This window comes from Haemaphysalis longicornis, unplaced genomic scaffold, assembly GCF_048455015.1.
Source record: "Haemaphysalis longicornis isolate Haplotype H1 unplaced genomic scaffold, Haemaphysalis longicornis Haplotype H1 scaffold_9, whole genome shotgun sequence".
NCBI lineage: Eukaryota > Metazoa > Arthropoda > Arachnida > Ixodida > Ixodidae > Haemaphysalis > Haemaphysalis longicornis.
Genome location: NW_027526460.1, coordinates 35,410,099 through 35,432,848, shown reverse-complemented (window position 1 = coordinate 35,432,848; position 22,750 = coordinate 35,410,099). Strand labels below are relative to the sequence as shown.

Below are 22,750 nucleotides of genomic sequence, written 5' to 3'. Positions count from 1 at the left end.
TCCTCTCCACCGGCCCAAAGCACACGCAAGGGCACGGAGGAGATGGAGGCAGTCGCAGCGACTCCCTCCTCCGCCTCACTGCCTGTGCCATCTGTGGTGCTCCCCACGCCTTCGGCACTGGCAGCGCAGGCAAAGAACACCCGAAAGGGGTGTTCTTTGCCTGCCGTCAAGGGGGCCCGTCAAGGGGGCCCAGTCCGCTGGGCACCCCCTTGCCTTCAGATGACATGGACGTCGAGCCCTTCCGGCTTTCATCGCAACGAAAGGAACGGGCTGCGACGTCCAGGTCAGTAGAGAAGGCCAGAAAACCCCTTCCAAGAGTCCAAGCCCCGAAAGACCCTACATAAATAGTCACACTCCAGTAGCTCTGAACACATAATAATGGGAAGAGAAAATATTGTTCAATGGAACTGCAGAGGCCTTCTGAATAATCTTGACGACGTGTGTGAGATTCTGCATGCCAATCAGCCAAGTTTAATGTGTGTCCAGGAAACACATCTGAATTCCAAGCACACAAATTTCTTGAATAGTTACCTGGTATACAGGAAAGACAGGGATGGCTGCACACACTCTTCTGGCGGTGTGGCCATAATCACCCGCAAATCCTTAGCATGCCACCTTATCACCTTGAACACCATCCTTCAGGCTGTAGCCATCCGCACAATAATATTTAATAGGTTGATAACGGTATGCTCCATATACATTCCTCCTGATGTTGCACTTTCGAGCTCTGACTTCGAGGCGCTGGTCGACCAGCTGCCCGAACCGTACAATCTAACAGACGACCTTAATGCACACAACTCGCGTCTCTATCTATGGCCTCGCGTTTCTCTATCTTACGAAATTCATTACTGTACGAAAGCATTAGCAATCCGCGTCGACTTCGCAAACAAACAAACAAAAAAGGAACGGGTTTCGGATGTCGTAATGAACGTTCCCTTGCGCATCACAATTGCGCTCGCATCTGAAGGTGTTCTCCTTCCGCCGCCGCCTTCATTCGTCATTCGTGTAGTCCTCGCTGTCTACCCCGCTTCTTCGTAGAAGAAACAAATCGGGTCGCATTTCCACGGAACAGCATGCACAGCGTCGCAGAGAACGCGTAGTCGCTGTTATTACGGGAAGTAGCAACGTGGTGCGTGCTACGTTTCCGTTTCCACCCCACCCTTCTTTTTTTTTTTTTTTTTTACTCGCGCGCGATGGCTTCGTGGCGTTTCAAATTTTCGCGCGACTCCCGTTACTTGAGAAGGAGACCATGCCCATGGCGTTCGAAAATGCGCGCGCTGGCTGATGAATGTTCCCAACGCGTCCGGAGGGTTACGCGACTTCGCTGAGCGACATTCGAGACAGTGCGTCGCTGATAAGAAAGACGCCGGCCTGAATGCATCGCGCGCGCGTTCTTTTAAGGTAGTCAACTGATCTGCATGTCTTCAGGGTGTTTGGCGGATTACGGGGGGGGGGGGGGGGGGGGGGGGACAATTTTGCTGTGTTTGTGTTGTTGTTCAGTGTTTTCTTTTGTGAGAAAGCAAGAAAACTAATGGGGAAACGGTAGAGCTTGTTCACCCGATAGCAAGGCAAATGACGACATTGGACCCCTTAAGCAGTCGCTTTCTGCACTGCGCGTTCTCGTCGCGTGACTTCGTTTTTTTTTTTGTTTTCACTCATATTTGTCTAAATTTTCGGCGACGCTTTCTTTGCGTTGCCAACGCCTTCTCATTCAGATGTAAAGTAAACATTTCCACTACCCAATGTCAGTTCATTATAACAGCTGCAGGAAAACAGTTATCGGTGCTCTTTCAAAATGATCTTGACGTAAAACGACGCAAATGCCGGGTTCTCACTGAAGTCAGCTTTTAACCAGTAAGAGAGTAGAGTTAGCGAAAAGCCAGGGCGGCAAAAAAAAAAAAAGTGGAAAGAAAGGCCAGACACAACCTACCTTTCAGCCGTATTTTTTATTAGGAGGACACGTGGCTCTTCCTTGCGATGTCAGCAGAAAAGATTAAAGGAGCCATAAAGACAAAATACAAGTTTGCATTATTCGAAAATTTCATGTATTGTAGTGTCCCCAGCGCTTGCGCGGCAGCAAATGATGCCGTATTCACTGAGAAATTAACCACTTTAGGTTAAAATTTTGATTCTCCCGCCAAATCCTGAGTTTTGGTGACGTCTACAATGAAGTCATAACGGCGTGCATACAAACGACCTTTTACTGCGCCATTGCGGCTCTGCGGCCTTGCATGCCGTCAAACCTCCCAGACGGCGCTAGCATACTCAGTACTCCACCGTTGGTTTGTTTTTGACCGTATTTACACCTGGCTTGTTTTTGTTACGGTAGAAAGTAATCGCTTCGTGAAACATGGGGTATGCTTGACAAACAGTGTCACGTAAGGCAACGTCGCTTACGCCAATCGGCCAGCGTCGTATAAGACAACTCCAAAGCGTCGGACTGCTGTGCAGCTAAAACAAGCAGAGTGCGCCCAGTACGAACAGCAGTGCGCATCGGTACTTCTATGTTTACGTGTATTTTCGTAACTTTTGATCTTTACCGCACCATTCTAACTGTTATATGCATTACATTTAGGCGCAAATAGCTCGTTCGGCAAGCTTATAAGCTCTACCTAATTTGCGTTTGCTTTTGCCGGCATCCGCCAATCGCAGAGCAGTCTGGTGTGACATCATAGGTTCTGTTGCAGGAAATGAGCTAGTGGGTCGCATGACCATTCCCTTTTTTCCTAATTATATAGGTTATTTGAGCCAAGTTTACCTTAAAAGTGGTGTCAGTATGATTCTAACGAGGCAATCTTTTAAATGAACCAAACTTAAATTTTGTCTTCATGGCTCCTTTAAGAAAGGTTACTGGCGTGGGTTCTTGGACTGCGCTGCTCATGCGCGGTCCAAGAACGAATGTTTCCTTTTCGGTGCTGTCTATGGGTGGCTCACGAGTTCCTCCCTCCCTCCCTCCCTCCCTCCCCCTCTCCCCCCCCCCCCCTCTCTCTCTCTCTCTCTCTCTCTCTCTCTCTCTCTCTCTCTCTCTCTCTCTCTCTCTCTCTCTCTCTCTCTCTCTCTCTCTCTCTCTCTCTCTCTCTCTCTCTCTCTCATCGATGTTATCTTCTAAGCTAAAGAACGAGCCGTGCTTCAAGTGTTGAGGCGAAGCTGGCTGAAAAAGTTGCCTGGTAGGTTTTGTCCAACCCCTCCATGGTCCAACCTTACTGGTTTTGCCAAATGCCCTTCCAAAGAATTAAAGCGTCGAGTAAGGGCGCAGTGCGAAACTCCTCAAGGCATAACTCTGTATACAGGGTTGCGGCTGAGCGTTTACTGTGCGTATACATGCCGCTGTTGCAAAGCAACCGATTCCCCCCAGCAAGCACAGGACTAGTGAATGTTTGATGGCCGATGCACCACGACGATGCCGCTTGAGCGCACAGCCTCGGGGTCAGAGAAATCGGCGTCGCTTTTGCCCGCTGAGCCACTCCGTCGCCCTCGCTGTGCGAACCAAGAGTCGAGCAACGCGGCTAAGCTTCTGTGGCGTACAGCGGGCGGCTGCAGCATTCGTGCACGCTTTCTAACTAACGCGCTGAAAACGGGGTCTCCATTTGCCTCCGAAACCACGCGTTCTCCACTCCTAACAGCCCGTCCTCATCACTGGCGTTTTGTTCCCCTCGATTTGTTTTTCCCGGCGCAACTGCGTGTCTTCTTCTAGATTAGCTTTCTTTATCGTGCCTCTCGCTTTTGGATTCCCTGCATCTGTATCTGGAACACTGTAGGCCTGGGGTAGTATTTTGGCTAGCGACCGTCTCCCTCTCTTACGCACATCAACGACGTATCCGTACACCGACGACTTGCGTGGGTCTCGCGTATGGGAACGTGCCCGGAATGGAGGGTGGCGAGGAGAGAGGAATGAGAGCTGCCGGCAGGGGCATGCATATTTATACGCAGCTTTCTCCGTCTCAAAAGCCGCGCGGCGCGTTTTTTCAGAAGACAAATTTTGCATACGCGCGTATGTAGATGACGCTCGCCAGCCTCGATCCTCTCCTCCTGCGTTCTTCTTCGTTCCTAAAAGTTCCGTCTGGGTGCCGCCTCCGCCGGGGCTGATGGACTTGGCGCATTAGCAGAAATGGTATGCCATTTGCTGATCCGCCGAGGAGCGTAGCGGGCTCTTCTCCTTGTCTTAGTGCGTGCGCGAGGGAAGGCGAAGGAGAAGAGGGCACGCTTCGAGTCTCGTTCAGTACGAGAAGCGTACACGTGTCTTCGCGGCGTGTGTGTTGGTGGGAGGCCATCGGAAAGGGAGGATTCGCTGTTGCTTCTCGACTGCTTCGTAGCCTGGCCGGGTCGCTTCATTCGAAGTCGTCGCTCTGTTCCGCTTTTGCTTTTCCTGCTGCCGCTTTCGTTCGGCGGTTGATGCGAGGCGCCGCCGGAGATGGTGATGATCGACTCGCGAAGTGCTCCCGGCAGCGGGCAAAGGAACGGACCGTACGTGTGCGCTGCTAAGGTCCGTGCGGAGGCTGATTATACGACGCACCTCGCAGTGTTCTGGCTCGCACATTACGAAGCTTGTTGGGTTGACGCTGCTCGCTTTTGAGGGCACCGATGGATCCTCTCGTATCGTACCGTCGTCGAGCCAAGGGCGATGGTAGTCGGGGGAGCGAGCAGTGTGCTTAAAAATGTTAAAAGGAACTCAAATGAACTAAGTTCGGAAGCGTTCCCTTTTTTTTTTTTCAACGTGAAATGTTATTAAATTCATGACAAATCAAGAAAAACATTATTCCTTTGTTAAAATGTAAAAAAAAAGGCATTTGGATAAAACATAGCGATGAAAAACTAAGCCATACGGCTACAGAAGCACGAAGGAGAGTAGTTGGTGACGAGGCATCGTCGCTTGAGCGTTCGGGCAGGGTAGTTAAATGAATGCAATGCATTGTGCTTCATAGGCTGCGACACTGCTGAGAATTATCAGAAGTGAGCTGTTGGAATCACCATTATGTAATATGGGGCATCAAATTACATAAAGATTTTTTGTTGTCCGTGGAAAAATGTTGTCTGGGCATGCTATTTGATAGCTTATTGTGATTGATTATGGGGTTTAATTAATGCACCGACGCTACACAGGCGATGAGGCGCGCCGTAGCGGAGCGCTCCGGATTGATTTTGACCACCAGGGGATTTTTACCGTGCGCCGAAATCTCGAACATACGAGTGTTTTCGCTATTCGCCTCCGTCGAAAAAGCTGCTGCCGCGGCCGGGAGTCGAACCTCCGTCCTTCTATTTGATAGCTCCTGATTGCTTATGAACTGCACTAAAGAACTAGGTGCTTTGTCGAGAACCAGAACTTTAACACACACACACACACACACACACACACACACACACACACACACACACACACACACACACACACACACACACACGCACACGCACACGCACGCACGCACGCACGCACGCACGCGCTCACCGTTTAATGTGCGGCGATGTCTGTGGATGCGGTTGTGAGCAGTGACCTTCACATGTATAGAACGTGTGATCCCGTTTGATGTAGCAATTAATTCCTCCCCCGCGGCATCTCATTCGTGCTTGGCTTTTTTTTCATCCCCGTCCTCAGTTTCACCAGGCAGCCGCCGTGGCTTCGCTTCGCGGGTCGAAGTGCTTGGGCGTCGAGGACGTCCTTTTCCTCTTGCGGAAGGACAAGGTAAGGACACGGCCTGCTGCAGAAGGAATTGCGGCAGTGTTTTGCACTCGTAGTGTGCGCGCCTATAAAGGTACACGCACTTCACAGCGCGGCGTCCCGCGGTGGCGCTGTCTTCAGTAACGACTGCAGTCGAGGTATACCCAAACGCGTCACAAAGACGGGCATTTTTCGAGAGCTCCGCTGCTGGTTCTAAAAACTGCTGTAATGTGGAAGCTCTGCCGACAGTTCTAGCTGCATACCCTAAAATGCCCGGCGCATTTAGGTCACGCGAGTGTACCAGTATCTCTTACGTTTTTATAGCGGGATTCTTGCTGGCGTGTATTACGTGTGAGACTGGAAGGTGGCAAAATTAAGCGCTTTGTTTTACTAGCCTTAAAACACTATCGGCCATGTTTTGCTGAATGTTTATTTGACTTGGTCGTTTTTCGGCGCGTGCATAACTGTATAGAAGGAAAGCGTTTTTGTTTTCTCTCTGATTAAACATTTAGCCATTCCGGCGCTGCGTGAGCAAAGAGGAAAGCTCGGCAGTAAGGCTAATCTGCTGGGAAGCTCCTAGTGAAAAGAGCTTTCCCGATTCGACGTGCCTCTTCCCTTTTTTTATTTTTTTTATTGATTTTTTTTGCTTTGTTATTCTCACGCTGGTTACGGTGGACGTAACGCTTCCTCTGCGCGTTCAAACGGAAAAGACGTGCGGGCGGGAATTGAATGCGAAATCATGTCAGTCGTGTTGAAGGCGATTTTTAAAGCGGGGGGCAGCGCTCAACCCTAGCTCAAAGTAAACAACAACCTAAATGCAGTATCCCTTTGTTCCCTTCCACGGCCAGCATCCCGGCTGACAGCTCCGTCGGTGATTTCTTCTCTCACGCTCTCTCGACCCATTATCCTGATGCTATTTATTTCTCTTCTTAGTGATCTCATCTTCTCTGGCTCGCTTTCTGTTGCAAGCACGTACCAGGACTGGAACGGAAACAGTCCCCAGCCCCTCTCCCCCAGCAACTATATGCTACCCTCTTCGTCACAGCAGTTTTTTTTCTACCCCCGTGCTTATCTTTTAGTTGGTGCAGTTTTCTTTTGTGGAACCTGTTGGAAGGGCCCGACTGCACCCCCTCTGTTTTCTCAGCAACACTCGGTCAAAAATAAACGAAAGTTGGGCGGCTCAATCCGTTTCGTTTTATATTCTAGGTTAGCGCTTCCTGTCTCTAATTGCGAGCACTCATCTAGGCTCGTCATTTGCCCTCTGACGGCTCTTCGCGGGTCCCGCGGCGTAATGTCGCCAAGACATATTGGCGCTCTCGGGGGCGCTCGTCATCCCGCGCCATTGAGCGCTGCAGCACTCCGTGCTTGTTTACCCACAGTTGGAAGCGCTTAGCATCCCTAAGAGCGCCTTCTCTTCTTCTGCGCCGGGATAACACTCGAAACGCGCCGAGGGTTGCTGTCAGAACGGCAGAAAGGGTTGCAGTTCGCCTTGCATCGCGCACTCACTCGCCCGCCTCAAATGACCGTCGGGTGGCGTTTTTTCGCGTTCGCCAAGGCCCCCCGCTGGTCAACTCACTCTGACTTCCTTAAGTGCGTACAAGCGCTAGTCGTTTTGACGCTTTAATGTCGTCGCCAAGTGATGCCTAATGATGCGACCCCCCCCCCCCTCTCCTAGTGCGCGCTCCTCTCTTATTTTCCGACCGTCTTTGTGTAATTGGGAACGAAAATACGGCCGCTTGAGACTCTTCCTCCCGCGCTGCTGATTTTTTTTTTTGTCACGGCAGCTAACGTGAGTTAGGTTGTTAAATGCTGCTGTATTGTTGGACTGCGCGTGCTAGTTTTTTAAAACGCTGCCTGGCTTACTGCACCCTTTCGCACGCAGTTTTAGCGTGCTTTTCTGAAGTTCAAATTTGCGGGTTTAAGGCGCTGTATACACTTGGGCTACGAGGCGCACCTTAGGGCAGGACTCCGGATTAATTTTTACCACCTGGGGATCATTGATGTTCGCCGACATCACGACGCACAGGCGTCTTCGTTTTTCGCCCCCATCATAAAAATGGCCGCCGCAACCAGTATTGAATTCGCGTCCGAGGGCCTATTTCTGTCTCGGACAGTGTCCCCCGTACCGGTGTGCAGGGTCTTCCTTTGCCGTACACTCGGGTCGCAAAGGGTACCTGAAGCGCTCCACTAACGTTGCGCGCGTTCTGCTGGAGAGTTTTGCATACCGTGTGTACCGTATGTTCCGTGTGCTCCGTTTTTACTGGGACCCGACTGGGCATGCGCGCATTCGTTCCGGTAGGGTGACCTTAGTTTCGCTGACGAGCGTCCGGCCCTCGCCGTGCCGGCACTCGTTCCGCTGAGGAGTAGCCTGCCCCGCCATGCCCGGGCGCGCATGCGCACTCAGGTCCCAGTACACACGGTACTCACGGAACACGCGGTATGCTAATACTCTCTGCTGTTACTCTGCCCTCTCCTCAGGTGAAGCTGGGCCGGCTCATTCGCTACCTGGAGCACAAGTCTCTGCAGGGATACGTGTTCTCCAGGTTGCCCATGGACGAAGACGACGTGCCCTCGGCACCGCTCGTGTCTCCCGAAGCTGGCGAGGGGCCTTCGTCTTGTGAGTACGGAAACACTCCCCGCGAACTAGACAAAACGAAGAAGGGACGAAACGGGTTCTGAGAGAATTTAGTAGCCTTAACTTCTGTATGAGCGTTTTCTGGCAGAATCGTTCGAAAAGGCACGGGCCAGCTGTGTCACACTGTCAGGACTTCTGTACGGTACCGAATCAAGCTGCTCTTTTCTAAGACCGCAGGGTGCCGTGAACTGTTTGCTCGTACGCATTACTGCCTTGAATGAATTACTGCCTGGAAGGTTTGCGCGATTAAGAACGGCTGGGAAAGCGCTTAACTGCTGTGGATTTCCGGTAAGCCGGATACGGCGTAAGCTTCAGGATCTACCTGGTTTGGCAGTAGCAAGATATAGAGTTCCTCTGTACAGGGAGCTGTATATATATACGAACTCTAGCAAGAATTGGCTTACAGCGCCGTCAGTTGTTGCCCAACTGTTGAGGGCAGCTCATGTCTGAATGGGTGCCTGATGTGCGAGTTCAGTGCACGGCGGTTAGATACAATGCTTAGCGCGATACCGCTAGGTTCCCCGCCTCGTAAAATCGCACCTGTCTGTCTGCCGGAGTGTGAAACGGGTCGATGGCGGTAACAGAGCGAAAGAATGCCGCATGAGCAATAAAACGCCTTGCTAGACAACGCCCCAAGGCGTACGTAGGGTATGCTTTGCGCAGCGGTAGGTGCACGTGCCAGGGGGGAGCGCAGTGGCTGCGCAGGATGCGCAGAAGACGCCATCGTGGGGAATACGTCAGCGCATATGTAGCCGCGGAGCTCGCTTTTGTGCAGCGTATCACCCCTATGGCTTTTAACGTCCGGCACTACAGTTAGCAGGTGGGCGGGCCGGGCACTTTACCTATACCGATGCCTAGCCTAGCGTCGCGCTGGTCGAGATTAACAGCAGCGCAAACGACGCCAAGCTCAACGAACGTGTGCCCGTTGACCTCAGAGTGGTGGGTAAGCTCGTTGAAAAGAATTGAAGTCAGTTCCACGCCTGGGAAATCTGCTGAAACAGCGCTGGCGGCCCACTCCCGGAGAGGTGAAGGTCGCTCCCAACGACACTCGCCGCGGCATGTACGTACTCGAAGCTCACCCACGGAGGTCTGATAGTTTATCGGTGCATATAAAGGGCGGTGGCATTGCGCCGCGTGCCCCGGCGCACGGGCGGAGTGCACGCGCTGGACGGCCGTCGCATCGTGTTTGGAGCACTCCGGTGGTCGCGCACGGCCGAAGGAGTACAGTTCCTGTAGGTAGGTCTGGTAGTTTATCGGTGCATGTATCGAGAGGTGAAATCGCACGTGGACGACCGTCCAGGCGGTGGCGTCATCTGTCGGCCCAAGGGGGCATCATCGCCAGACATTGCCAGGCCCAAAACAGCTACGCTCACAAAAAAGGTGGATTCCGCGAGTAGGTTGGAATTGACGTAAAGCGAAGTAGTGGTGAAGATGTTGTCTCCACGTTTGTTTTTCATTTGTCTCCGACCTTCCTTGCTATTAGATGTTCGTGTACACGTTAAAACTAGCTTCGTAAGGTACACCATGAAAGGGTATGCGCGCAGTTCTGCTTTAAATGTAGTATCGGATCCCGTTGCCAATACTCCTGACTCTGTTGTCACCGTTTCATCATTAATGCTATTTTTAAGACAGTCACGTCTGTCTCCGCAAAATATGGCTACAATTTTCCTTGCTGCATCAACTAGATGTGGTGCTCTCCTCAAGAGGAGCATGTAATTTTCTCTGGCTGGCATGGTTCTCAAGACTAATCATCCGTATACCTCATTTTGAGACCTACCTCTTGCCCGATTAGCGAAAATGAAGTATGTTGCCTTCTCTCTTGTATCCTTGCTAACTATCCATGCCTGCTCCCTTCGTTTTCCTTTTTGCTCCAATCGTCCTCCTAGCACAAGCTGCGAGCCGGAACCCGCAACACGAGCACCCAGCCCCCGCCCTGCCAAGTTGGCTTTTCCTTGTCATGCATCTATCGGCGGTGAAGTACGCTTTACAGGAGACTTTAACCCTCGATTAGTAATCGCAACAAACTTCTAAGCGAACGGCGTGCTGCGTAGTGTGCAGGGCACTGCGGAGAGTCGTCTTCATTAAGCATAGTATGCATTCATAAAAAATGTATCTGCTAATCCTGTGTGTGTATATTCAGGCTGTTGTGACAATACTACAAACGCTTTAGGAAAAGAGGAAATCTTGCTAACCGTTCGCGCGTTCGCCCGGATTTCGCACAAAGGTCACTTCATGTGATATATTGAAGCGAAGATTTCTATGCCTCACTGATGGCGACCGTCCAGTCACGAAAACGCACTGCAGGAAAGCCAACTTTGCGCAATGGGTTTTACGAAATGACGATGATGATGATAAGCGAAGGCACATCAAGCGTGCCAAGAAAAACAACGCTTCTCGTGATCATAATCGAACCTAGGTCCCTAGCGTTATGAAGCTGACGTCCATTTGATTGCGCCATTGCGACACGGTCGAATCTCTTTGGATTTTAGACTTTGACCTTTACTCGGGTTGCATGGGAGAAAGCTTTGCGTTTGAACCATCCTCCTTGAACCACAAACGCAAGTTTAATATACTGTCAATCAGCTGCCTGTTTCATTACAACATTGCTGTGATGAAACTAATTAATCACCAACTCTTTTCTTGAATTTATCGATAATCAGTGTTTGCATAATCCAAACCCCGCGAGATTTGCCTGTCAATAGAATTTTTTTACTGCCAACAGTTTACACTGACAACGGAAAAAGGAGTGCTCATTTCGCTTCGATTTCTTTGTGGAACACTCTGCCTCTGAACCTAAAATCCGGCTTGTCCCTATCGGCATTTAAAAAAGCCCTAAAAGATCTTCTTTTGCAGAACTAGTATCTTTCTTTGCAGTGCATTTACCCCTGTCTAAAAGTGAATTTTCAGTATGCTTCATCACACTGTATTTAAAGTATCACTCCATTAAGATTACTTTTTTTTTTTTGAACAAGTGCTGTCACTATTGCACAAACTATTATGTATTCCGAACTTCTTAGTGTTTATAGCATGTGTGTGTTTGTGTGTGTATAGTTATTGTGTCTTTGTACAAGGTTTGTACTTACTGTATAATGACGACCTGATAATTATTTTACCTTTACTATTGCATAAACTTTTCATTGCTGTTTTTTTAAGTGTCTATGATTTGTACTTGCTCATCAAGGGTTTCGTGACAGTCGTGGGACTTTGGGACCCTTGTCTGCGTATTTTAAGAATTGTACTTCTCTTCAACGGCAGATCAACTTCACTTCTCTCTCTCTCTCCTCCCTACGAAATAGGCTTTGATGTGATATATTTGTTTTAATGCCGAGGTCGGTGGCAGCACTCTCTTGGTCACCTTGCAATCAAACAAAAGTAGGTTTTTCTGCGAGGGCACCTTCTGCAGCACCGAGGTGGGCAAAAATTGCGCCTCCATGGGCAAAAATACCAAATGCTTCGAGCGCATTGTTACATGTTTCATTTTTTTAAAGTTAGAGAAACGCAAAGTAAAATATGTTTCAAGCGAAGGTTAAAAACTAGAATCAAAGTCCCTTTCTTGAGAAAAAGATGACTAAAACGTGGAGCTTTCTCCTATGCAACGTGAGTCAAAGCCCAAAATCCAAACTGCTTCAACTGTGTCAGAATGGCGCAATCGGATAAGCGTCAGCTTCACAAGGCGAAGAACCCAGGTTCAATTCTGAGCACGTGAAGCGTCTTTTTTTTTTTTCTACTTTTGAGGCGCTTGATGTGCCTTTGTGAAAACACATCGTCTTGTAAAGTTGGCTTTTCTGCATAACGCGTATTGCATACGGTCGCCATCAATGGGGAAAAGAATGCTTCGCTTTAATATCACCATAATGAGAGCACCACAACTGTAGTCTCATTACTGCCGATGTCAGATTCCAGAGGTTCCCACCACCAAAGCAATAGCTAAACACCACCACCAGGAGTACCTGCTCTTAAATCCTTTGCCTCAGTGTTATGTACTGCAAGTTACTTTATTCACCAGAGGTATGCATTTTTGGGTGGGCGATTGATCGATTGAATTTCAAATTTATCGATTAATGCTTTAGTTGCGATTAATGTTCTTAACTGGTTAATCAGCTGAAGTCATGTGAGTGAACAGGCACAAGAATGCCATGTTGAAATTACTATGGGCAAGTGTGTCGAGGATCATATTTGGGTTCAAATAACCCGCCTCACATCAAAATAGAAAAGAAAAAGATGATAATGATTAAAACCAAAAGCTTATAGCCAAAACAGGTGGAAAAATGGCTACTCTTGATGCCATTTCATTGACAACTCTTGGACTTTATACATGAAGTCAGTTTGTTTGTGTGCCACTGAACTCGTGTATTTTTATTCCACAGGGAAAGCTTTCGAATAAAAAAATTACAAATATACACGGTATAAAAAATGGCAAGTGGCCACTCACATCGTTTGGCCGTTGTATAAACTAGTTGTGTAGTAAGTAAACTACAATTAATTGGCGCCCTGATTCTAGAAAAGTGTGAGCGACTAATGCGGTGATATGCATCTTGCTCGCATCAATGCCTTGATGATATCCTACTTACCTCATTTGGAATGTAATGTGAACAGGCCGAAAGCATATTGATCGTATTCTTTATTAATATGATATTATGAACATTACTAAAATATTATTTTTGGTCATTTTTCTTCCTAAACGAATGTCAAGCCAGCCAAATAACAGGGTTATAATTTTAGCTTATGCCCAGGCCGAATATGCAGAAAGACTGTGGAGCTCTGAAGATGGAGAATGCACTGAGTATCTCGGTGCAAAAAACTGGTCACATGATTCTCCCGCACAAGGTGCCTGCTGGGGACATTACGCCACCCATTGTCACAGTGGGGAACCTTCGCAAGTACTTCCACAAACTCCCAGTACGCAATGGTGGCACCGGTACATACACCGGTACATACAAAGACCTTAAATCACGGACACAACATTCAGTATATCGCAAAATCGAAACATCGAAATTTTGCATTAGGGAGAACTGTAAACGGCGATGAAATTTTTCTTTTTCAGGCAATGTCTGTGCGAAATTTGCATCATTGATTGGATGAAAACTGACTTTTTAAATGCAATCACTTTTATTCAGACTTATTTATTGATTAGTGGCAGATTTTTCTTCTGCGGAGAAGTGTATTTCTTACAATGCTAAAGACCTGAATCACCTCTCAACAGTTTTACTGCACTGTTGCAGATGCTTTTCATGAAATGTCTTATGAGTTTACTTGCTTAGTTCGACTGTAGGGGTAACAAATAAGGTGCAGTGTTCCACTTAAGTTACCACAAGCTTTGAAATCCTTTGCCACCTTTCAGTCATAAATTGAAACTCTTCTCTGAAACCTGCAGGGGAACTTTAAAAGGATGAAAGTGTCAGAGGGGAGTAATATTACCTTCTCCTTTTTCTGCAGCGTCTGCAGATCCCAACTCCGCAGGGTCGCCCCGTTTCAAGCGCACCAAGATTTGCCGGGACTTCATCGCATCCATCGACCAAACAGGGGAGCTGGCCAGCGTGTTCACAGACTCCTTTCTCGACGGTGTCAAGCAGGAGAGAGATACGGCAAGTTTCTAGAACATAACTTTATTAATCAACTTGCTTTATGCTTCCTAATTACATTGGTGGTTACAACAGTACAGAGTGTTTTCCCTAACTATGGTGGGCTGCACAGTATTGAGATTTATGTCATCGGCCCGTCATCAAGCAATCAACAGTTATTCCTGCTAGTCTGAGAACATCGACAAAGTACTTAAAAATGCACGCACACGCACACACGCATGCATGCGTGCCACGTGCACACACACACGCACACATGCACACACACACACAATGTGAATTAAGTTTAAGAGGAAAAATGAAGTCCTTGTGGCAGCTCATCCAGACCAGGAATTGCATGCACTAAGCTCACACAAGGGTGAAATGACTCTGTTCATTGAACAGCCCACAATTATTTCTTCAGCCCATACAAAAAAAGAAAGCTGATAGTTCATAAAGGTATTGCCAGGGCAGCTGTTGAAACTTTATGTTCATCATCGCTGCACTGATGAGATTATCATCATCGATGCCCGTCATCATGCAGGTGCAGCTCCAGCTCGAGCTGCTTCATCTTTCTGACATCGCCTAATTGTAAACAGAACCGCCACCGTATCACCGGGCCGTTGCAGCCCTTGGTTTCTCCTCTCATTTTATATTTTGGTGCCGGAATCCGGGAAGAAGGGCCTCCTGCAATTCGGAGTCATCCGAACTTTGGCCTATTAGAAGGAGAACCCTGCTGTGCCGACGACGGACCGTTGTGATGGACCTCTGTGGTGCTACCCAAAGCCTACCGACCCGATGGGCAGGCGAGACAACAATGCACCCTCACCTCTGACGACTACCCAACAAAAGGCATATCTCAAAAAGGAAGACCGACTAATAGATGAATAGACTAGTACAAATGAAAGCAAAGGACACGGGGAGAAGAACAGAACCCTTGACCCACAAACTACTTGAACGACATCGATAGGCATTCCTAAAATTGGTCATCAACCCCAAGTATCTCCAAGCATGTATACATATCGCCGACCCCAATGATACTGTACGCCTCTATAAACGACTTGACTATGAACACAAGAGATATGCCAGAGAACTTGGCTCCCTTCGGTCCAACCTTAAGATGCCATGACACCGTGTTCACCATGTCCGCAATGAAGAGAAAGTCATAAAGTTTCCCAGCTACCTAAGTCAGTCACATCAGCTCTAGAAGGGGACATTGTGGATGATAATGACGGTCCTGCTGCAGAAGGCATCAATCACCGGCGAATCCTACATGCCAGAAGTGCTTGAGGCCTTCCCTGTGGACACAAGGTATGTATGTGCAGACTGTATCCAGAAGGACATTCACAAGAGAGAAGATGTGAACCTAGATGCAGGTGGGATACAGACAAAAGTTTAGACAAGCACACCGAACAACAGTCGCCACTAATAGGCAAGCGTGCCTATGTTTCCTGCATGTGGGGCTGTGGTGGGCACACAGATGGTGTGAGACCTATGGCCAAGACAACAAACAGCCAGCAGGTCCAACCACATGAGGGCACGTCCATAAAAAGCAAGCTGACTCAACGTGCTCTTCATACAAGCACAGACACCTCGACAACTGCACGCCTTCACATCAGCTTGAGGGACGCCACAAAGGACCGCACGTTTCCTTCTCCAGGAAAGAGGTCAGACAAAAATGCTGCCGTAAGCAAGAAGACCCAGGCTACTAAACGTTTTTCCAATTCGAAGAAACCTGGAGAACGTGGTACTGCAAAGGTTCACACTGAACAACAAATGAACGTTCACGGTTCAAACCGCGGCATCGGGTACAAAGGCAAGACGGCAGTGTAACAACCACACTTGTTGTCGTTAGGTAAAACGGGCAAAACATTTTGTGTAGTTCAGAGTGCGCTCTAACTACACTTTCTGTCAGTGTGCACTCTGGACTACACCAAATGTCTTGCCTGTGACTCATCACCTGATGTGGACATCTTGAAGAAACATATACCGAAAGTCAGAAAAAAGGTGAAGTCTAGACACAAGAGAGGACCGAAGATAAGAAACTCACACCCTGTCTGGACATGAATTGCGGACGGAGCAGCAGACACCATTTCCGTTCACAAAAAACTTGTTTGGGTAAAGGAATGTTAAAACTTTCGATGAAGACGAGGACGGAGCAGGCGCGGACCTCAACGGACACTTATATGGAAGAAGACGACGACAACTAGGGGAGGCGACAAGATGGCTGCTTTATGGACAGTTCTTCGTAAATAGTGTAAATATATTTGCTTTCTATCAACGACGGCGTCCTCCCTTGCCTCCCTGGATGTCGTTCTACAGCAACTGTCCATGCATTGGTAGGAGGTTTAAACGGAAATAGTAGGTTGAAGAGTCAGCTTTTGCACCAGTGCACCAGTTTCGATTAAATTTCTAGGATGATTCACCTTGTTTCCATTATAATATACTCACAGAGTTCGGTTATTCTAATGTGATTGTAACTATGCACACCACAATGAGTGACTATGTTGTGACAGCTCATGAAAACTATGCTTTCAAAAATACCAGATGTGTACCTACCATAAAGTACCAAAAAAACACCTACCCTAACTACAGAGATATCAAGCAAAAAATACATGCGCAAACTTCCGGGTCAGGTGTGAAAAGCTACAAAAAAGAGGCTGCACTGCCAACCAAAACTGCGGAGATATCAAGTGAAAAATACGAGACTACTGAACTTTTGGGCCAAGTGTGGAAAGGACAAATAGGTGACCGCATCGACACATGAATAGATGATTCGTGTTAATTTTGTTCACTCATCATCGGTAAAGGCATCGAATTATGCGTCGCTGTGAGAGTCAAACACAACCTGGAGCGCTTCGTCCACCATTCCACCATGCTGTCCCGAGCTTTGGGTCCCCTTCCAATTCCGAGCTCGCAGAGGCCAGGCACTGGTTGAACTCGCTGTCTTCAGAGCCCTCAAGGCTTGTTGAGATGCTGCATGATGCCAAGACGGTATCCCTCCGCTCTTCTATTCTTCCTATCTACTACCCCTCCATCCTTTTTATTCTTCCCATCTACTACCGCCTCCTCCTTCTCTTGTCAGTCAAGCCAGACAGGTTGTGTCTCTCTTGTTCAAAATCGAGACAGCGGCAGAGTTCGCGGCCGCGGGACGTTTTCGCGAAAGGAGTTCCCGGGCTTTCAAAGGCGTCGAAGCTAGCGTGATTTTAGTTGGTGGGCGATCTTTGGGGTCTTTTAGTAAATTGAATATTTCACCCCTCAAGGGGGGTGGGCGATGTTTCGGGGGTGGATGTGTTTGGAACTTTACGATACACATTTTATAGGTAGCCTGTTGTACAGGATAAGGGTGACGAGTTGCTGTTTTGTGCCTTTTCTTGTAGAAATACTGCTCACCTTGTCTTCAGATTTTATTTGTACTTCACAAATTAGATTCTTTTAGAGTGCATCTCTTATGCGACTGCCTCTGTGGTTTCATGGCATCCCTTGATGTAACCGAGAGAACAAGGAGGACATCAAAGAGAAAAAGAGAGAGGAGGAGGCGGAAAGTGGAGGAGAACAGTATGGCGAAATTGTGAGGAGGAAAGCGGGGTGCCATGCAAGAGGTGCTCCGTGGCAGCGACCCACTACGAGAAGGCACCAGAGTAGCGTTCGCTGTCGTGTGTTCACGAATTACATAATCAGTGAGGCATGCGTTGAGTGTGTCCACCGATGCCATATATGGAAGTAAGGTGCTGCATGAATGGAAGTCTGTTTGCAGCACTGCTGTGGACCGCACTTGCTCGCTGCATCTCGCGATGTCCCAATTAGCGTTGCAGTCGCACCGCGCTCCACTTCATTTGCACTGGCTGATGGGAAATGTTCCGCACAAGACAGATTGTCTGTGCCATATACGCCACTCACAGTGTATTTTTTTTTTAATATAGACTGTCTGCCTATGTATTCAGAAGAGAGTATAGTTTCTGCCAGTTTTTTCTGAACAATGAGCAAGGCAACTTGTGGAGCTGGGCTCGAATTTCACATTAGGGAGTATCGTAATGGTCGGCCAATTTTTTTTCTTTTAGAAAAGGAGGGATTTAAATGATATGTGTCTTATTTTAAGCGCCTTATCCCTGCAGCGATCACTGATACCTACCTTATCTCTTTTGTTTTGAGTCTTTGGCCACCTCTTCTGTACTAAAGCGTTCCATGTCTTCTTATCAGCTTCAGTTTTGATTTTGGTGTTCGAGCCTACCTTTCAGTTTTACTGTGTGCTCACAGAGGGCACAAGTGGGTTACAAGATGCAAAAATCAAATTTCCCAATGAGTGAACTCACTCTTTTCAGGGTCTTTTCCTACGCTTGATACATCCGTGGGTTCTTTGGGCGACATGTTAGCCTCGCGCTGCAGCACTTCGTAATGCGCTCTGAAAAAATACCGGGACACTCGTGTATGCCTCGTGCTAGAGAGCTTCGTGCTTCAAAGACAAGAGACTTTTACAGCAAAGCTGTATACCTGTCCCCTCAACGGTTTCATCTCCGTGGGCAAAAATACCAATGCACCAAGAATACACTTATACACTGCATGCTTCCCCCCTCGCCAGGTTTCAAGTGAGGGGAGATGGCCTGGTTTTAATATAACTTGATGCCAATAATTTTAGAGCGATGTTACGCTCGCAGTTTTGGTTATGTTGGTTACATCTATATTGCAATTCTTTTGAGAAAGAAGAATTTCAAATGGCAGACACAGAGCTTGTGGGCCCCATGCAAGTGGAAACATAATCATATGTACATTTGTTGCGTATCAAAAAAGTCAGGGCTTCTTTCTTAAAAGGAGTACTGACACGAAATTCTCGTGTTATGTCTTTTTCGCTGCTGTGGGTGCCTACCAGCCCACTAATTATGGAATGGCACATTAGATGGTCGATCACAGCATAAATAATTGTTTACAGCCTCGTTTATTCTTGTCAGTTTCGGTGTCAATGGAAGAAACACTTAGGCGGCTGCCATGACAGGAGAACACACTTGACGTCACTCTACCCGTCGTACCACAATCAGTCTTTGGCTATATCACGGGAACCCTGACGGCGGCAGTTTTGGGTGAGGAGCAAATGGCGTCATGCTGATGCCGATCACGAAAAGGTACTGGCTGTGAGCTTTCTGCTGTGCACAGAGGTTAAAATTTATTTAAAAAATGTTATGCTTAACGGTTATGATTGAAACTTCGTGGGAGTTATCTCCAAATCTAAAGGAAACATTTTGCATAGTTATTTCAGCTTTGAAATTTCGTGTCAGTACCCCATTAAGAGAAAGATGATTAAAACGTGAAGCTTTCTCTCAGGCCGCCTGAGTTAAGAGTCCAAAATTCAAACTGCTTTGACCGCCACTGCTTCGACCAGCGGCTGTCTTTGTGTTCCACATTCTTTGTCCTTGTTGAAGTTCACGCTGGTTTCATCCAAGAATATGTCTGTCCAACTAGCCCAGCTTGCAGACCTTTTACAGTTGGTAACGCCAGGGAGCAACTACAGGAAGCATTTTTTTTTACTTTCCAAAGAAAGCTTTGCATTTCATCATCATCATCATTAGGTGCCCTCCTATTGTGTAAAGTTGGTTTTCGTGCAGTGCATTTTTGCGTGGCAGGGGTAGCAAGCTTTACTTTAAAAACTATTAGCTCAAGCTCATGCTTAGGGATTTTAATTTTTGCTCACTGTAAAGCTTTTTTAATAGGGCTAGTCACCTCTCATCATTAATTTATCCAGTGTCAGTGGTCTTAATGAAATTCCCAGTCCTCACTTGCATGAAAACATTGTTTGTGGCAAGGAGCTAGCTGAGGAGCTTAGGTAACATAGCAAAACTTTTCCAGTATAATAATTACCTAAATTCAATTAGTTTAGGTCATCCCAACTCCATTACAAGCTAAAAGGCCATTTTCAGGATTTCACTGGAGGGGAAGAGAGCTTCGTATTTGCCGTCATCTTGTGAGCTGGGAACGCAGCTAAAAGTTTCGTTATCCTGATGGTGTTGCAAGAACTGTCTGAGTGTCTTCTCCACCCCTCTCTTTTGTTCTTTGTCCTTGTGATTTTTTTTTTTTTTTTGCTTGTTTCTCCCCTTCATGCTTCCCATGCAGAGAGCTGATGCCCGCACAAGATACATGGACCGAGCCCAGTACATGGACTACTGTTCTGCAAGAGCATCTTCTTTCTGTAAGAGGCCAAAGATAACATTGTTTCAGTACTTGTCTGATCGTTGCACTAGCATGTTTGTTTGAGTGAAATGTGGGCACTGAACACAAGGCATTGCATCTTTAGCTGTGGTAACCACAAATTACGTTTGTTGAAAGGAGCAAGCTGTATTCAATTCATTTATGTTTTGCACAGTCTTCTAGAAGCCTCTGAAGCTGTTTGTTTTTGGAAAAGCTTTCAAGGGCCCTTGAAGCTTCTAAATTTGGACACGTTCCTCATGTTTTTTCAAAATTTGTGGGCCAGGCTTTGTCAGTCGTATAACAAATCGAGTTTTTCTTAGGAAACTAATTTCTATACAGTTCGTAAGAAACTTGGGTACTACTTTGCCAGTCTGGAATGCCTTTTGGACTTGGCCACTGCACATTATCCAGAGGGGGCATCGAATGAATAAAGTTATGGCGGAAATTTTTTGGCGTTATAGACAGAAGGTTACCATTTCTAAATGCATATCTTCTGTGTATCAAATTAGGAATTTTTCTGCTTATTTATTTAGAACATTTTTCGCACAATCTGTAAGCTTCTGTACCGGGATCGATCCAATCTGATGGTGCACTAGTGGCTGGTTTTCACTGAAGGCATTTCAATTCGTTACATCTCTGTGGTTGCAAGTTTCATTGCTTTTTTTTGTTTTGCGGGTGCCCAATTTTTGTGCCTATGGTGTCTCTTTTCTTCCTTTTTTTTTTTTTTTTTTTTTGTGCGGCAGTTGATGGTTCATTTCTGTGCTGTTCAGGTCGCAAGAACAAGGTAGCGCGATTCAAGGAATGGCTGCTACAGGACATTCAGAGCGAGTCAAGGCTGTCTCCTTCAGCTGTGGAGGTCTTCAACTACATGGCCTTTGAGACTGTTGCTCAGGTGAGGTGGCTCTTTTGTGAGCTTAGTCAGCCACTGTTATACCCCCCCCTTCCCCCCCAAAAAAGAAAAAAACATAAAAAACATTAGGGTCAGAGAAGGTAGTGCGAGGCTTCTTTCTTCAGACACTTACTTTCAAATTTGTCATCTCAATCAACTTTGCTATAAGCACGGTTATGCGTAACATTTATATGAGTGAATTATACACTTGTTACACACCCTTAATGCAGTCTTCAAATAGCTTGCATTTGAAGATACACTATGTTTCACCACAAGTAATGTTTTCACTGCCAGGCAGTTCAAAACACACGCCCTAAGAGGGTTGATGTTAGCCTATATCATGGTTTGCTCATGCACAGTTTGTATAGGGTGTACAGTCCTGCCCACTTAAAACAATACCAGTTATAATGGATTGGATATAACAATGAAAAATCGTGCCACCATCAACTTTGCTATATGTTGTATGTTAAAATATGTAAACCGCTTATTACAGTGGTCATTTTCCTTATTGGTTATAACAATTGACCCTGACGGTATGAACCCATGTAAAATATAGTATTTGAAGATCTGTGAGAGATCATGGGTGCATTGTGTGTGACCAGGCACGACTTTAAAGGGGCCCTGAAAGGCATTTTGAGCACACTAAATGAACTAGCGCAATCGCTAGATTGGGTCGCCAACGTCACCTGTGCCAAGTATTACTCTTTTACGCGCAGCGGAAAGCTCACACTTTTGTTGCAAAGTTTGTCGCTTTTTTCTCACCCTTTCCTTCGTGTTTTTGGACGCCGCCATCTTCACATGTCTACATCATCGATTCCCAGATGTTCGTCATGAGCTAGACATCCTGCTATTGGGCGGCTTTTTCACGCACTTCCGGCAAAGAGATGAGTCGTCTGCTCAGCGTCGGCTCGCCGGCTGATCTGCCAGCGGAGTGCCGGAGTGCTTTGACATTTTACGACAAACGAAACAAGTGTAAACAAACGCTTAACCGTTTGTATTGAATGCAACACGGCCATAACACGACGTGGATTTTATCTTATGTGAGTACGTACCATAAAGAAAGTCCCGTGGCACTTCTTTGGTGCAATCGCAGAGAACGCCCTGAGCCGAATGCCCGGGTTTGACGCGTACATTTTATTCAACTTCAAAACAATCCAGAGATCCGTTTCGAACGAACGCAACGTCACAACATGCGTTGCAAGTCTGAACCGCGATTGACAGACGATGAGTTGCCTCCTCCTGCCCGTCGTAAATTCGGCACTCACCTCACACCCGGTTTGCGGGGACGAGCAGCAAGTCACAACTCTGGCGCGCAAGCGAGAAGGCTTTTAGCCAGGCACACTGCACATACCAAATGCGAGGTTGAGTGGTACGTCGTTCGAGAAAGATAATCCAGACCATGGGAAGCACTATCCACCCGCAGAAGTACAATGTCGCATTTCATCGCGAAACGAACGCGTCCACAACACACAGGAGGCGATGCACACACACACACACAGCTTCGGTCGCTGCATTGGCTTAGCTGCAAGCTTCGTTCGGACAATCAGCGATGCTACGACGATACAGAGCTGCGTGAGGACGACGTGCTAACCACTTCACGATTTAAAAACACAGGGGCAAAGAACTAGGTTCATCGGAAGCAAAAAATCTTTCCTCCATTATAGTGCCTGAAATATACTGGCTAGTGTGCCGAGGGCGGGCTCCAGGCGGGCGCCGGGAGCGATGTACGCGGCCGTCTGCCGCTTGGGGCGCTGCCGTGCGGGAGTGTGCGCGTTCATCCGGCCCGAGCAGATCGCGCGGTTACCTCCGAGCTGCGTAGCAGACGGCAGCGGCAGAAC

The 22,750-nt window shown here is 47.5% G+C and overlaps 1 protein-coding gene across 8 annotated transcripts in view; it reads left to right on the top strand.

The window, feature by feature from the left end:
• LOC144152780 (transcription initiation protein SPT3 homolog) overlaps positions 1-22,750 on the top strand; it is a 706,894-nt gene that overhangs the window by 663,633 nt on the left and 20,511 nt on the right. For all 8 annotated transcript variants that reach the window (XM_077684230.1, XM_077684231.1, XM_077684235.1 and 5 more), the window contains 5 exons: positions 5,591-5,677; positions 8,132-8,270; positions 13,725-13,873; positions 19,949-20,024; positions 20,794-20,915. In XM_077684230.1, coding sequence (XP_077540356.1) covers positions 5,591-5,677; positions 8,132-8,270; positions 13,725-13,873; positions 19,949-20,024; positions 20,794-20,915 — 573 coding nt within the window. The remainder of the gene's footprint in view (positions 1-5,590; positions 5,678-8,131; positions 8,271-13,724; positions 13,874-19,948; positions 20,025-20,793; positions 20,916-22,750) is intronic.